Source organism: Trichomycterus rosablanca, chromosome 12 (assembly GCF_030014385.1).
Source record: "Trichomycterus rosablanca isolate fTriRos1 chromosome 12, fTriRos1.hap1, whole genome shotgun sequence".
In the NCBI taxonomy this organism is placed as follows: Eukaryota; Metazoa; Chordata; class Actinopteri; order Siluriformes; family Trichomycteridae; genus Trichomycterus; species Trichomycterus rosablanca.
In genome coordinates, this window is record NC_085999.1 from 29,663,651 (window position 1) to 29,681,019 (window position 17,369).

The 17,369-nt window shown below is 39.7% G+C and overlaps 1 protein-coding gene across 4 annotated transcripts in view; it reads right to left on the reverse strand.

Annotated features, from left to right (window-relative positions):
- Positions 1 to 17,088, reverse strand: part of map4k4 (mitogen-activated protein kinase kinase kinase kinase 4) — a 56,123-nt gene extending 39,035 nt beyond the window's left edge. For all 4 annotated transcript variants that reach the window (XM_063005635.1, XM_063005634.1, XM_063005633.1 and 1 more), the window contains exons 1-4: positions 16,826 to 17,088; positions 16,417 to 16,482; positions 2,371 to 2,427; positions 1,233 to 1,358 (exon numbers count right to left, since the gene is read on the reverse strand). In XM_063005635.1, coding sequence (XP_062861705.1) covers positions 1,233 to 1,358; positions 2,371 to 2,427; positions 16,417 to 16,482; positions 16,826 to 16,882 — 306 coding nt within the window. In that variant the 5' untranslated portion in view covers positions 16,883 to 17,088. The remainder of the gene's footprint in view (positions 1 to 1,232; positions 1,359 to 2,370; positions 2,428 to 16,416; positions 16,483 to 16,825) is intronic.
- Positions 17,089 to 17,369: the final 281 nt, after the last annotated feature.

The window sequence follows — 17,369 nt, forward strand, 5'->3', positions numbered from 1 at the left end:
CGTTCAAATTTAAGGTACCTTACTAGGCAGCATTTTAAGGCATCTAAAAATTCAAACAGCTTTCTTCTCAGGAGCGCGCGGAGGATGACGTCAAATGTGACGTCAAAGAGAGCTCACTAGGTTTTCGAACACACCCAATGTCTACACTTAATTTTTTTTCAGTGTTGTAATAATATAAATATTTAACAATATGGCTTAAAACAATTAATGTTAATGAGTAAAAGATTAACCAATAATTATCCTAACACTTAAAAAGCTTCTGAGTTCGAATCTCAGCTGTGGTGGGATAGCATAACAGACATCAGCGCCAAAGTAGATGATATGTTCATTTTAAAGGGTTGCTATAAGGTTGGGTCAACTAGTTTGTTTGACCTACGATATTACCATGAGCCAAAACATTAAAGCTAATTTTCTTGTGCATAACAATCATGGGTGGATAAAAAGTTCCGTTTTGCTTTTTTTACAGCATGACATTTTCATGCTTGGCAGAGGTACACAAGTTGGCGTATCAGCAAAAAGATGTAGTTAAAGGTAATGTAAGCAGGATTGCTGGAATGGGTGTGTATTTGCTTGGGTTTGGCTGGGGCTCTTTATGATATTTTTTATTTTTTTATTTTATTTATTTTATTTTTTTTCTCCGAATTTTCTCCCCAATTTTTCTCCCAATTTTTAGCGCTTCCAATCTGTCTTCCGCTGCTAACAGGCACACCAGACCTGCATCCAAGGAGAGCACGCCGCTGCCCCACGCCTTCTTTACACGTGTACAGCCCTCCTCTTCTCGTCCGTGCATTCTGCACGGGCGTCTCTTCTGCAAATCAGGGTCCTTACACAGCGCATGAAGACCCACCCACCCACATATAGTCCGGTCCCCCACCCTGCAGGCACTGCCAATTATGCCCGCCATATGGCGCCCAGCCGACCGGTGGCAACACCGAGCCTCGAACCGGGAGGTTCAGAAACTCGGTGCTGGTGCGTCAGCGGAATATCCCGCTGCGCCACCTGGGCGCCCTCTTTATGATATTTACTATAACAGTAGGTAATAAAAAGACTACAATTTATTGTGTTATTTTCTTGAATAATTTTGAAATGTACTTATAAATTGTTGTAAAACTACCCCACAAGTTTTCTCTGTTACCTGGGTGTAACACTGTTCAGTACCACATCATACTGTACTGTATGATTAAATCACAAACACTTTTTTCCATACAGAAACAGAAGGAAATTGGGCTGACCCAGAGCTGGTCATCGTGTCCTGGTGGGCTCTTTTTGATAAATGCACCATAGTAGGTGGCAATGTTGCGATGGTGAGAATATTTCTTCAGCATATTGATCTCCAACTTAATCTCTTCCTCTTCATCCTAGATACACAAAAACAAGAAAGAAAGAAAGATAGAAAAACAAGATGAGAGTCACAAATTATATTAAATTAGTAAAAACAAACTTGAGGCAATGGAGCAGAAACTAATCGACAATCATATGCATATTGCACAATGTCAGCATCTTTAAAGGCCTCGCTGAATCCTCTGGAGGCCTGATGGAAAAGAAAATGCATTAGCACACACAGGTCCTGGTAAAAGCTGTGTGCATGCACGAGTGTGTGCGGGTACACATATTAGAGACCGAGTGGAGCTCACATTGGGGAGGGGAAATATTGCAGAGTGACATCATCATCCTTTTCCCCTGCCTCAAAAATTCTTTTAGCAGGCGAGAGAGCAGGGATGGAAGGAAGACAGGAAAGAGAGCGGTAAAAAGGGTCATGAAAATCATCACCTCTTCTAATAATCCCACAGCACTTCTGCTGAACCCCTGTCAGCAGAAAAACAAGGATCCCTCCCCCCACTGCATCTTTTGTTTTATGTACCAGAAAACTGTATGTGGGTCAAGCACAGAGCTGCATCAGTGAACCTGATTCAGAGTCAGCCCATTAGCTAAAAAACACTGCATCTTTTTAAAGCCACACCATACAGCCAAAAGTATGTGGATGCCTAACCAGGAGATTGCATAAAGACATTTATATGGAGTTGTCCCCCACCTTCCCCTTTGTGTGAGTGTCTGTGGGAATTTGTAACATTAGTACCATTAGGCACTGATGTTGGATGAGAAAGCCTAGCTCAGAATGGACACTCCAATTCATTAAAAAAGTGTTTAGTAGGGGCTAAGTGCTCATAAGTGTTGAAAGACGTTTATAAGTGGTTGAATACTGGTAATAGAAAATACATCAATGGGAAACATGATATCATTAGTTACATTTAGTAAAAGGCATCATCACTATGTCCATAAGTGTAACAAGAAACAAGAAATATGTCAATAAATACTTCAGCGGTGAGATATTTTACACTTAGGCTTAATATGAATGAATTGTTTCCTTACCTCTGTGACGTCCATGACCTTAATGGCCGCCAGCTGCCCTGTTTTGACATGCCGACCCTAAATAAAGATGAGAAAATAGGGGTCAGAAAATGAAAAAAGCAGCATTAAAACAATAAAAATTTTATTGTTAAAAAGCCATTAACACTGGTCATGAAATCATTTATACACCAATCAGGCATAACATTATGACCACCTTCCTAATCTTGTGTTGGTCCCACTTTTGCTGCCAAAACAGCCCTGAAACTGTGATGCACTGTGTATTCTGACACCTTTCTGTCAGAACCAGCAATAACTTCTTCAGCAATCTGAGCTAAAGTAGGTCGTCTGATGGATCGGACCATACTGGCCAGCCTTCGCTCCCCACGTGCATCAATGAGCCTTGGCCGCCCATGACCCTGTCGCCAGTTTACCACTGTTCCTTCCTTGGACCATTTTTGGTAGATACTGACCACTGCAGACCAGGAACACCCCGCAAGAGCTGCAGCCATCACAATTTGGCCCTTGCTTTTCCTGCTTCTAACACATCCACTTTGAGGATAAAATGTTCACCTGCTGCCTACTATATCCCACCCACTAACAGTTGCCGTGATGAAGAGATAATCAGTCAGTGCTCATAATGTTATGCCTGGTCAGTGTTAATTCGATTTTTATGAAATACATCAAGCTCTTTGTGCCAATGACGATAAGGACCATCCATTCTGTTATTAGCAAAAGATGCAAAAGCCAACATCTGTAATGTATAGTGGTGCTTCAGTGAGAGAAATTTGCTTTCTTTTACCAGAAAGTTGATGGTAATTTAAGCAAGAAAATGTACTTGCTCATTATTGCTGCCAGAATTGGTCAAACTGACCATAATTTTAATACCAAGCCAATGCCAAAACATTTATTTTGGTTTTTCCCGGTCTAATATAGCAAAGAAGAGGGAGCTTTTAGAGAAAACCATTGGCAGAGGAAAGAATATATAAGAAGTAGAAAGTAAAGAGCCCCTACTAATTGCCAAAAGCTTGACAGGCAGAACAGTGTCCTATGTTCATGCAGACAATCTGTGCTGTGTCAGTAAATATCACACAGTCACTGTATAAGTGTTCAAGTTTTTGTTAATGGTTTAATGCTGAATGGGAAATGTAACATCTTTCCAAAATTAATAGGCTTCATCTCTGCATTCAGGTGCAACTGACAAACTAACATCATAAACATAAACACAATCACCCACCTTTATTTTTTTACTAGGGACACAAACCAGAGTGCTGTGAAAAAGTGCTGGCTCTTTCCATTATGTTTTAAGATCCATGTCTCAATCAAAGCAAATGAGATGACCTTAATAAAAGGATTACATGGATTGCATTAAGCTTTAAAAAGCTGTATAAGTAGACCTGGGTGCTCCCCAATCTAGACAGACAAACAGCCTAAAGCTGGTGTTACACGGTGTGATAACTGGCTCTTCGTGACAAAATTTTTTTGGTCGTGAGTAAGGACAGCTGGTCTTGGAACACACAATGTGACACGATCCTTCAAAAATTAGACCAAGAGCATGATGTGCAAACCAACTTTATTTTGTTTCACCAAACACAAAGACATACATAAATCCCTACAGCTCTTGGTTCATGTTTTAACTAAAATAACAATACACTGAACAAAAATTGTTAGTATTTATACATTGCTGGACCACATGTTTGCAAAAGACCTTATTAATTGTTCCAAAATGCATCTTTTGTATATATTCAGCTATGAAGAAATTTAGAGACCACTGCAAATTTAAAAAAGCAAAGGGTGTCAGAGGCAGGTGCGCTTAGATCTAGACAGTGGTCCAGAAAGGATTACCCAAAAACTGACTCATTGATCCCAGAGGACATGAGGTCTACTGTTTTGTGTATGGAGCAGAAGCCTGCCCATGCTCTCCTGTCTACTTTCAAATGCACCAACAACAAGCAACTAGACACATGAGCATTGAACAAAGGTTGACTGGTCCCACAAATTCCATTTTGCCCAAGATCACGTGGATGGGCGGGCATGTGTGCATTGTTTACACATAGAAGAGATGACCCTAGGATGATCCACCTCACAATACCTGCTAGTAATGTCCTGGTACCAGATACCACAGGATTTCCTCAGATGTCATGTTAGGTTCATGTATCAGCAGTTCAGAGATGTTTTGACTAGAGATGCATGAGTACCGATACTGGTATCGGGTATTTGCCCGATACCGCGCTCATGAACTTGTACTCGCAAACGAGGCTCCGATACTAAACATCTGATACCGTGTGCCTAGTGCACGTTGCTGCGTTATGCCTGGTTCACACTACACGATTTTTGCCCTGATTTTCGCTCGGCGACTGGTCGGCGCTAGATTTGCCGGCTCTGGAGCAACTCGGCGTTCGCTCGGCGATCAAAACTCGGCTCTCGATCGCTAAGTGTGAACTATCCAACAACTCGATCCGACCGGCTCGCTGACCGCTCGAGTTTTCTAGCATGTCAGATATCTGATCTCAGATGTGAGACTGGGAATGAGTGACATGTCGAACAGCCAATGAGAACGAAGGAGAGGAGTGTAAACAGGTGGGACAGGGGGAAAATATAGTTTATATCAGAATACACTGGCACACACACACGTTTTACAGTATTTCTGACCTGATCGTTCTCTACAAAACATAACAACAAAACACCAACATTGCAAAAATATTTATTAACCTCTAACTCACTACAGAACAATCCATGCTATTCGTGTTGCCAAATCCACTCAGATTCATTTATTTTTCCTCCTTGATTTCATCACGTCAGCGCACAAACACTTTGATCACTCGCTACTTGTTGACGTGCATTTTTGGACGGGGTATCATTAAACTTCTTGTCACTTCTCACTTGTATTTTTGTTTTAAAAAAAAAACGGTATTCTAAATAGGTATCGGTATTGGTATCGGCAAGTACAAAGATACATGTACTTGTACTCGTACTCGGTTGGGAAAAAATGGCGTCGATGCATCCCTAGTTTTGACAGCTAATTTAGTGGGTGGCCCTAATATTATGGTTGACCGTTATTAAATAGTGATGAACATCTGATTTATTTAGTCAGCATTAATGATGTCAAATCATCCAGCTCTAGTGTTAACCAAGCAGGAACTGGAAGTCACAGAGAAAATGGAATTAATCATAATCATGACTTAGGTATTGTAAATAAAAGCTGGCATCAGTATGGGGGTGTAATGGGGCATTCATAGTATGGACAAAATACAAATAAAAAGACAAATAAGACAAATTATGCTGTTTACAGAAATAAAATAAATTACCTCATGCATGGTTGAAAAATAAAGCACCATGTCTGATATGCAGGTACTATTTGGTCTGTGTATGTTGCCATCTTCTGTGAGAGTGTGTGTTTGTGTGTGTGTGGTGGGGGGGTGTTGAAAATTAGGCCTCTGTTCTCATAGGGTTTAAAACTCTGCCTAGATACAGGATACATACACAGATTCAGGAGCCAGTTAGAGTCAGCTGATGCGAGGTCCATGTTCAGAAAAAGAAGATTAAAAAAAGTCAACGTCAGTTAAAAGATTTTATTCATGGCGGGCACCCTGGTTATGATGCATGTAATGTGTAATTATGCAGTAAATGTGTTCACAGCATGAATTAAAAATGGAACATTTCAAGACAAGCCTCTGAGCTACAAATAACAAAAACAGCATTTAAGCAGACTAGTCAAATTCATAGAAAAAGACAAATTTACTTGGAAGTGTTAAAGCTAAAAGAGAAAGAGCAGAATGATGATAATGAATGATCCATTAAACACTCAAACAGAAGAATGATGATCTGGATAAACCCTATTCATGTGGTCACCAGGAGTCAGAATTAACTAGACGGCACTTAGTCATAATAAATCATTACAGTAACTACAGGTTCTTAATCCTGGATTAGAGACCCCATGTGGAGTCGCCTGAGACACAAACAGAGTTGCAAGAAATTTTAACCTTTAACGATTCTTTTTTCTTTTACAAAGTTTCTTCTCAAAGCAGTGATTTCATTATATATATATATATACAGTATATATATACAGTGTATCACAAAAGTGAGTACACCCCTCACATTTCTGCAGATATTTAAGTATATCTTTTCATGGGACAACACTGACAAAATGACACTTTGACACAATAAAAAGTAGTCTGTGTGCAGCTTATATAACAGTGTAAATTTATTCTTCCCTCAAAATAACTCAATATACAGCCATTAATGTCTAAACAGCCGGCAACAAAAGTGAGTACACCCCTAAGAGACTACACCCCTAAATGTCCAAATTGAGCACTGCTTGTCATTTTCCCTCCAAAATGTCATGTGATTTGTTAGTGTTACTAGGTCTCAGGTGTGCATAGGGAGCAGGTGTGTTCAATTTAGTAGTACAGCTCTCAAACTCTCTCATACTGGTCACTGAAAGTTCCAACATGGCACCTCATGGCAAAAAACTCTCTGAGGATCTTAAAAGACGAATTGTTGTGCTACATGAAGATGGCCAAGGCTATAAGAAGATTGCCAACACCCTGAAACTGAGCTGCAGCACAGTGGCCAAGATCATCCAGCGTTTTAAAAGAGCAGGGTCCACTCAGAACAGACCTCGCGTTGGTCGTCCAAAGAAGCTGAGTGCACGTGCTCAGCGTCACATCCAACTGCTGTCTTTGAAAGATAGGCGCAGGAGTGCTGTCAGCATTGCTGCAGAGATTGAAAAGGTGGGGGGTCAGCCTGTCAGTGCTCAGACCATACGCCGCACACTACATCAAATTGGTCTGCATGGCTGTCACCCCAGAAGGAAGCCTCTTCTGAAGTCTCTACACAAAAAAGCCCTCAAACAGTTTGCTGAAGACATGTCAACAAAGGACATGGATTACTGGAACCATGTCCTATGGTCTGATGAGACCAAGATTAATTTATTTGGTTCAGATGGTCTCAAGCATGTGTGGCGGCAATCAGGTGAGGAGTACAAAGATAAGTGTGTCATGCCTACAGTCAAGCATGGTGGTGGGAATGCCATGGTCTGGGGCTGCATGAGTGCAGCAGGTGTTGGGGAGTTACATTTCATTGAGGGACACATGAACTCCGATATGTACTGTGAAATACTGAAGCAGAGCATGATCCCCTCCCTCCGGAAACTGGGTCGCAGGGCAGTGTTCCAGCATGATAATGACCCCAAACACACCTCTAAGACGACCACTGCTTTATTGAAGAGGCTGAGGGTAAAGGTGATGGACTGGCCAAGCATGTCTCCAGACCTAAACCCAATAGAACATCTTTGGGGCATCCTCAAGCGGAAGGTGGAGGAGCGCAAAGTCTCGAATATCCGCCAGCTCCGTGATGTCGTCATGGAGCAGTGGAAAAGCATTCCAGTGGCAACCTGTGAAGCTCTGGTAAACTCCATGCCCAGGAGAGTTAAGGCAGTTCTGGGAAATAATGGTGGCCACACAAAATATTGACACTTCAGGAACTTTCACTAAGGGGTGTACTCACTTTTGTTGCCGGTGGTTTAGACATTAATGGCTGTATATTGAGTTATTTTGAGGGAAGAATAAATTTACACTGTTATATAAGCTGCACACAGACTACTTTTCATTGTGTCAAAGTGTCATTTTGTCAGTGTTGTCCCATGAAAAGATATACTTCAATATCTGCAGAAATGTGAGGGGTGTACTCACTTTTGTGATACACTGTATATATATATACGTTTTTAATTTTATATAATTTTTTTAATGCATTTTCTCCCCTTTTAGCGCATCCAGTTGCCAGATTGTGTCATGCTTCCTCTCCACCAATGCCGATCCCCGCTCTTACTGAGGAGAACAAAGCTAACCCATGCCCCCTCCGACTTGTGGGCAGAAGCCATATGCATTCTGTCACCTACACTTTTGATGAGTGCAGTGCACATCAGCACTGTGTACGGAGAGACACACCCTGACAGCACTCTTTTCTAGTCTCTGTGCAGGCACCATCAATCAGCCAGCAGAGGTCGTAATTTAATTAGTTATGACCCTGTTTGGCTTTTAATATCCCACCCCTATCTGATCAACAGGCCAACCGTTCATGCGGCTGCTCAGCCCTGCCGGCAGGCAGAGTGTTCAGCGTGTGCTTTACCGCTGCGCCACCTGAGCAGTGTTTTCATTTTCTAACTGTTTCTATAATTTCATTACTTAAGGTGATTTATTTAATGTGATCATCCCTTACACTCATAGCAATTATACCAGTGTATAAAAAGCAATCATTTTCTCTTAAATATGTTCCAAATTGTACAAACTTTTAAATATAGGTTCCCACTGTTGGGCCCTTGAGCAAGGCCCTTAACCCTCACTGGCTTAGACTGTATAATGTAAGTCGCTTTGGATAAAGGCGTCTGCTAAATGCTGAAAATGTAAACGTAAAATGTTTGGAAATTAAAGACACAAATTGTTGCAGTTTTGCAAGTGAAATTTTTGTCCATTCTTGCTTAATACATTCTTGATTTTTAAGAAAATTAACACATCACAAACTGCTTTAATTGCATTTAACAATGTGTCCCAACTTTTCTGGAAATTGGGTCTGAAATTTTATTTTATTAGTTAGGCAACTGATTTTGTACAATTGATTACAACTGTTACTTGAGCCTGCAAAAAATGAATTCCCATTCGGCCCACTCCTCTCTCAGACACAGCCATACACGTCTGTTAAATGTCCGGACCAGAACAGTGGCACAAACTTGGGTCTCTGCAGCGGTGCTCTTTTCTCAGATTTTAAACACAGCGACAGACAGCTCCTACACTAGTACTAAGAGCACACAAGCTACTCTTATAAACTATACACAGAGCTTACACAAGATTCCACTTTTAGTTTAAAGAATTGTCAGACCAGTCAACTTTCATTCATTGCTCCAATGTCCAGTTCCAAAGCCTGTAGGTGCTTTTGACAGTGGAAAGGACTTTGACTGGCTTGTGACCATACACAAAAGGGTTTGGTGTCATTTGTGCTGTGACACATTCACCTCAATGCCAGGATTAAAATGGTATGTAATTTGAGATTATAGTATCAATGATTCTTGGCCGCCCAACAACCTGTTTAAATTTATCCTTCCGACAAAATACTGCCTATGGATACACAACTTCAATCAGGTTGTCTGCCCATTATAATTTGGCCCTTATGACAGTTACTCAGGTCTTTATGGTGATCATATCAGCTGCATTCAACACATGAAATACAAATACCTACCATCAGCCCAGCATTTAGCCTACTATATTCTAGACTGGGATATGCACAATTGTTACAAAATAAAAATGGCCATGCACATTTTGGAGGGTGGCCCTATGTTTTGGGTCATCAGCGTATTGTTATCAAACGCATAGTGCAAGGCCAATATCACAACTACTATTTACTTGTGCAATTGCATACTGGATTCAGTGTAGAACAGCAACAATTTACAAACAAAAATGCTGCTTAAAAGAAAAGTTGGTACGAGGACAGATCTCATGGATTGTGCAACCACACCTGAAGTGCCGGCAGGCATGTTATCAGCACCATGGCCAGCAACAACAACGCCGTTACATGTTAACACCTGAAACTGGGCATGTTAATCACTCACAGCTACCAGTTGCCCAGTTGGCAGCTAGCTCTATGCAGGATATATAACGGAGCTGAGTAAAGACTAGCATTGTAAAATGTGCACATTATTATAATACAATAAATAGCAACATAATCTGCAATGTAAATCAAGTCAAATGAAAGTTCGCAAAGTCCTAAGAATTTCCCAGTGCTGAGAACTAGAGATGGGACGATCGATCGGCTATGAATCGGTATCGGCCGATTTTTAATCAAAATATGCTATCGGCGATCGGCGATATTTCCTAAAAGTAGCCGATCCGATCGTGTGATATATAAAGATCACGTTAAGTTAACAGCTCAGTGGATTGATCCAGACTTTGAGCTACGACGCGCCAACCATCACATCACCATTCATCAACCATCGTACAGAAACCACAGTGAAAGCTCTTCATGACCTAAAATAACATCATTAACGTTGTGCATCATACATACGATGTAATTTTGCTGATTGTAATATTTACTTTAAAAAGATAATTCAACCAGGTCACATCTGAGTCGATTCTATCAGCACGTTATATAAACTCCTGGTTCACTTTGGTAAATCGTAAGCGGTTCTTACTTGTGATGTAGATGAGAACAGAAAACGTTACAGAGCCAATCAGAGGCAAAAGTTTATTCATTAGCAAATTCGTTAGTTCAGGATCATCTGCTGAACTTTTAGCTCCTTAGACGGAACGAGTCTGACGGTCGGTTACAGATCTGTGGTAATAGCAGTTTAATTAAGCTTTTTAATGAAGCTTTTTAATGTAAGAGAGTCACACAGAATGTTCTGTAGTAGTTGGTGTTTATTTAAAACCACGACATTTAATTAATAACAGTAAACACGGAGAGATAACCGAGAAGAAGAACTTACGCTTCGCGAAAAATGACTCGTGAATCAATGAATCACTTATAGCGATACTGTGAACAAAGCGTCTCTTCTAAAGGCGCACACACACACACACACACGCGCGCGCGCTGCTCCGGTTTATCTTCACTGTGAGGCTCTTTTTAAGTTTATTTATTTTATTTACTGCCAAAAACCCCGATCGTCCCATCTCTACTGAGAACATATATGGCATCACAGATTTGAGATTGTACACATATATCAGATACATAAACATTTGACATTAACGGTTTGGATTAGATTGGGTCTGTGTAGTAGGGCCGAAACAACAAATTGTCATACCATTTTCATCATTGTTGTTTGCATAATTCAGAACGTTTAAAGTTTTTGACTTCAGTACGTTTAAACATGTGTGAGGTCTGGTGCACTTCTGGATACTGACCACTAATCTAATGTCTAAAAACCCAGACGGTTTCACATCAAGTGGGATCAGGTGCAGTCTACATGGTGTAAAAAAGCTATTCTTCCGAGACTAGAAATCAAGTAAATATTTGGCAGTATGCATCATGAGTCCAGAGAGACCGTGTCTGGGTCAACATGATCCTGCATAGATGATGTTCACCAGAATTGATCCTGGGAACAGACCCATATAAAAATAAGCTTACTGTCTATTTTTAGTAATGACTTCTGCACACTATGTCATGGTGTATGTAGCCTATATAAAGTAATATAGGATATATTCTGCCACCTAGGTATATATACCATAATGCTGACAATTTAGATCAACCAGTTCACAAATGCACTGCCGCCATTAATTTAGTTCGATCCCCAGATGGGGCGGTCTGGGTCCTTTCTGTGTGGAGTTTGCATGTTGTCCTCATGGGTTTCCTCCATGTGCTCCGGTTTCCTCCCACAGTCCAAAGACATGCAAGTGAGGTGAATTGGAGACACTAAATTGTCCAAGACTGTGTTCGACATAACCTTGTGTAATGAGTAACTACCGTTCCTGTCATTAATGTAACCAAAGTGTAAAACATGACGTTAAAATCCTAATAAACAAACAAACAAACATTAATTTAGCGGGAAGTACGTGTTGACAAATCATAAGCACTAACTGACTAACAGGTAACGAATCACTGAGTTTCTTTATTGTTTGCCCTGTTGGACATGTAGAGAGCTGCTGCTGTTTTGTTTTGGAAGCAGGAACTGACCAGGAAATGCTCCAAACTAAAAAGCAGACATATATTTCCATAAAGCTGTGAGAAAATCAGCAGGAGCCTGGAGCTTTAAGGAGTTGACGTCAGACAATTAGGCTATATGACTGGCTTCGGCAGATCCAGTAGATTACTGGAATTTGTTGCTAAACTCCATCATGCCTAATTTGCAAAAAATTGAGAAAGATTTACTGTCGTGTCTCTTCTTTTTTGCATAACTGTAACCTGTGATTTCTATCAGACGTTTGACTTTAACTGTATGTTCACAAGTCTTTATTGCAATTATTTTAATTCCCTATTGCGCCTTTGCTGCTTGCCCTGGGAATTCAGCACAGTGCTAATCACAAAGTGAACAGAAAATGCACTGAGTACCAAATATCTGTATTCAGCACCAAATACTAATATCAGATTATGAAATTATATTCACTTTGCCCACCACAGATCCAGCAAAACCACTGAACCTGCGCACCTAAATATTTTTTTAAAAAGCGCCAAATCACAGAATCTTATATAATATAATATAAATAAATATGATGCACCAAACTTTGTACATTTTGTTAAAACACTTACACTTGAGCCATAGGGTAGGAACAACTAATTCTGAAATAAATCAGCGGTAAAATATGCTAAGCCACCACTGCTGAGATCTCAAGCTCTCAAGTTCTAATCTCAGCTTTGCCATCAGCTGGCCAAAAGCTTACACAGACACAAGATTGAAGGACAGGATTCCATCCTCTGCTGGTTGCCCGATGGCGCTTGCACAATGATTCGGAGTACAATGCAAAATGGTGTGTAACTCTCCGTGTGTGAAACAGACCTCTATATGAACTCGCTCATGCAGGTGAAAAGATGTGGTCAGTATTGCAAACGTGTCGGACGGGGGCGTGTGACGACTGCAATACTCCGCGTTTAGATCTCGAGTGGAGATCTGCAGTAGCAGTTCAGAAATATAAATTGGGTAGTTTGATACTTTAATAATTATTGATTAATTCATTCTTTAATTCAATCTTCAATTCATTCATTTAAACGGCATTTAAATGTCTTCAGTCAATAAGACAGCTGATGGCAAAAACACCTGTGCTGACATAAACATTTGCATTGCAGAGAAGTTGGCTAACCAGACAAGCTACATCCAGTCTTAATTTACTAGTAAAAGTTGTCTGGACCCAAGAGAAGTTCAGTTCAGCATGTTCAGTAGTCTGGCAACAATCAGACCAGTGACTGCAATTACTAAGGCATTTAAAAGGGCATGTTCCTAGCAGGAAACAACCGTTCTCTTTGGATGGCATTATAAACCACAAAAGGTTATATGAGCCTAAATGAAATGAAAGACAAGAAACGTTACACCATCCACAAGCACAAATGAAACACTACTGCTATGAACAAATCTTTTAAATATGTATTTTACATATTTTTGCATCTCTTCAAATGTATCTCAAATTAGTCATTCCCAATTCCCTATTTTTAGCTGTCCAGTTCATAGAGTGCAGGTACTTCCAGGGTTTAATTTAATTAGCCAATATATATGTATATTTACAGTATATACACGTCTAAAAGTATGTGGCAACTTCTTTAATGGATTGGGTGTTTTAGACACTGCTAACATTGCTAACAGGTATTTACTATTAATGAATTAATGAGTCCAAGTTAGTAGCAAGCAAACATTGGGAAACTTTCTAAAACACAATAAAAAACTAAAAACTGTAATCAAAGTCAAATCAACTTTTACTTAAGGGATAAAAGTACAAAGAAAACATTTTCAGTGTTTTCACTGACAAACCTAATTGTAGTTTTTAAATATAATGTAAAATGTAAACAATAAAATGTGACACCTGCAACACACTTACAATTTAAACCCAGACACAGTCAAAATAATACTGTAAGACAGGTTATACAAGTAACACTGTTTTGAAAGGTTCCACAACTGGTAACAGGTGAGGTCATTAAGACTGAGTATATAAGAAGCATCCACCAAAGGCTTAGTTCTGGGCCAAATATTATCTGAGATGAACTGAAAGACAGTAAAAACGTGTTCTGCAGTCAGATGTCTTTGTTTATGGGAAAAAAGGACAGGATTCTATGTGCCAAAAATTAAAAATTAAAAGAGCCTCACAGTGAAGATAAACCGGAGCAGCGCGCGCGTGTGCGTGTGTGTGTGCGTGCGTGTGTGTGTGTGTGCCTTTAGAAGAGACGCTTTGTTCACAGTATCGCTATAAGTGATTCATTAATTCTCGAGTCGATTCATTTTTCGCGAAGCGTAAGTTTCTCTTCTCAGTTATCTCTCCGTGTTTACTGTTATTAATTAAATGTCGTGGTTTTAAATAAACACCAGCTACTACAAAACATTCTGTGTGACTCTCTTACATTAAAAAGCTTCATTAAAAAGCTTAATTAAACTGCTATTACCACAGATCTGTAACCGACCGTCAGACTCGTTCCGTCTAAGGAGCTAAAAGTTCAGCAGATGATCCTGAACTAACGAATTTGGTAATGAATAAACTTTTGCCTCTGATTGGCTCTGTAACGTTTTCTGTTCTCATCTACATCACAAGTAAGAACCGCTCACGATTTACCAAAGTGAACCAGGAGTTTATATAACGTGCTGATAGAATCGACTCAGATGTGACCGGGTTGAATTATCTTTTTAAAGTAAATATTACAATCAGCAAAATTACATCGTATGTATGATGCACAACGTTAATGATGTTATTTTAGGTCATGAAGAGCTTTCACTGTGGTTTCTGTACGATGGTTGATGAATGGTGATGTGATGGTTGGCGCTTCGTAGCTCAAAGTCTGGATCAATCCACTGAGCTGTTAACTTAACATGGTCTTTATATATCACACGATCAGATCGATCGATCGTCCCATCTCTAATCTTAAATTACCAAATGATTACAAAGTTGGCCTATAATATAATTGAAAGAAAAGGTGATGTGACCTAGTGGTAAACAGGCCTCTATCCCAGCTTTTTTGAGTGTGTTGCAGGCATCACTTTCTAAATTTGTCATTGAAAACACTAAAAATATTTTTTGTCCTTTTGTCAAATAAACAAATTACAGATTTTACTTTTACTGCATTTTTAAAAAGGGTCCCAATTGTTCTGAAAATTGAGTTTGAAAATTTTACTGATAATACAGTTATTATAATAAGGTTATAAACTCATTAATAACTAATTTGACTATAATCATATTTACATCACATGTATAGCTCAGGAACAATACAGTGATGAGTGTACTATAATGAAATAGTGTGCAATAAATCTTGCAAACAAAAAAGCCCTGCTTTACCCTGCTAAGAATTGTAAAATTCAACATTTTAGTGGGGTTTTATCTTTTAATCTCTATTCTAATTAACAACGACAACATTTGATCAGGAAAAAGCCTAGCAAAGCAAGTATTGTTTCGTTTTGATCTCTGGCAGTTTTTATATTAGATATTGCAAAAACAGCAGCTTTTTGCAGCAGATTTGCACTAAAACTAATAAACCCATGATTATTTATTTGCTAGATTTGCTAGGCTATGCAGTGTTGGATATGTGTCTATTATTTTGTGAGAAAAAAACAGTCTGTGCAATATAGTTTGTAGCTAGTTAATACTTATTACAGCCTAATTATAACTTCTGCATCCATAAACTGTTTTACCACTAATGAATTTACTTCGGTGCCTCCCAAAAGAATACCCAGTCAAATATAATGTAATATTTATTATCTATGAGGGGAATTATTAAATGGCACAAAGTTTAGTGGGGTCATAATCATATACAAAGTAGCTAAAAATAAGTTCACATTTTATAGTTTAAACAAAAAAACTGTTTGGGCAAAACCTGCATTTTTCCAAATGTATCCATGAAACACACACAGTGCACAATCACGTCTCCACACCAGATGTAGGCCCCAAACTGAACACTCCATTTTGACCAGGGCTGGTTGGTTTCCAAAAAACAAAACAAATCAAAAACAAAAAACCCAAGAAAAGAAAACATGCCAAATCAGAAAAAAGGTTTAATAATGACTTTGATTTCTTGATGTCCTGCAGTGTACCGCAGTAGATAAATGACTTGGAAATGCGCAGAGGTGATCACACCCATCACTGGCGCAAAGGAGCAGAGATGCATAGACCAGTCGGCCCAGTATCAGCCAATATGCGGGTCATTACTGAACCATAAACAGGCTTGAACCTGTCAGAGAGTGAAAATTTAGGGCAGTGCCCATCAAATCCTGCACATCCCGATTAGATTGTTTAATTAAGCGACGCATTATCACACTAGCAGCCTATCATTACTAGACAACGATGATTCATACTGTAGCTTATTGAAAAGACATACTGTCATTATTAGGCCTGCTTTCTTTTATACACCAGCACACACACACAGAGAGAGAGATGGAGGAAAAAGGCCCGGAACCACCTTGTATACTTGTCCATACGTGCCATTGCCGACCACCTCGACCAGTTCAAAAATCCCAGCGGGGTCCTAAAACAAGACAAGCGCTAAACGTTAGTCATAGTCGTGCACCAAAAATACAAAAGGCAAAACTGTCACATGGGTGTCAGTGCATAATCTTAGGAATTGTGGTTGAAGGAGACTTAGCCATTAGCTGCAGCTAAACGATTTTTTGCAAACAAAGGACTGGTCGTTGCGGGCGAGCCACATCAATAACAAACACAACAGCTTCTGCAACTACTTTAAACATACAACAACGACGGTTTTATTGTTAAACCAAGTCCGCAGCTTTGGTTTAAAGCGTGTATTGAGTATACAAACACTGTTAAATATGCCAGGCTTGGTGAGAAGGTGCTAAGCTAGCCGTACATACCCGCAGAGAGGCGAGGTCTATTTCAACCAGACTTTTAGCTGGAGAATCGTTCGCCATCTTCTCGCTTCTTTTGGCCGAGCTGCGATATTAGCTAACACTCCTTCACACTTTTCACACCAGTGGTGCATCCAACACGCCGTATATCATCGTTTGATGATTGCAAATCCTCTGTCTTCTGTGTTTCTTTGGGGTTTTTGACGCCCCAAAGCCACTTTCTGTACCTGCGGAATGGGAATGGGTTTTCAGTCCATAACGGAATAACGGAAGACGCCGCTCATAGGATAGCAAGAGGAACAACGAATCGAATCGAATAGAGTCGGTTCTATTTTAACGAAGCTTTCTAGCTGGTCGTGAGAATCGATTCCATTAACAAACGAATTTTTCAAAATGTGTAAAAAAAAATTTAAACATACACGCACATTTGCCTTCACTGACAGAAAATGTCCGAAACCGCAAACTAACATCACACAAGATGTTCTAAAGCCCACTAAAACAGTATCTAATAAAATGCTACAGAGCCTATGTCTATTTGAATCATTTAGGA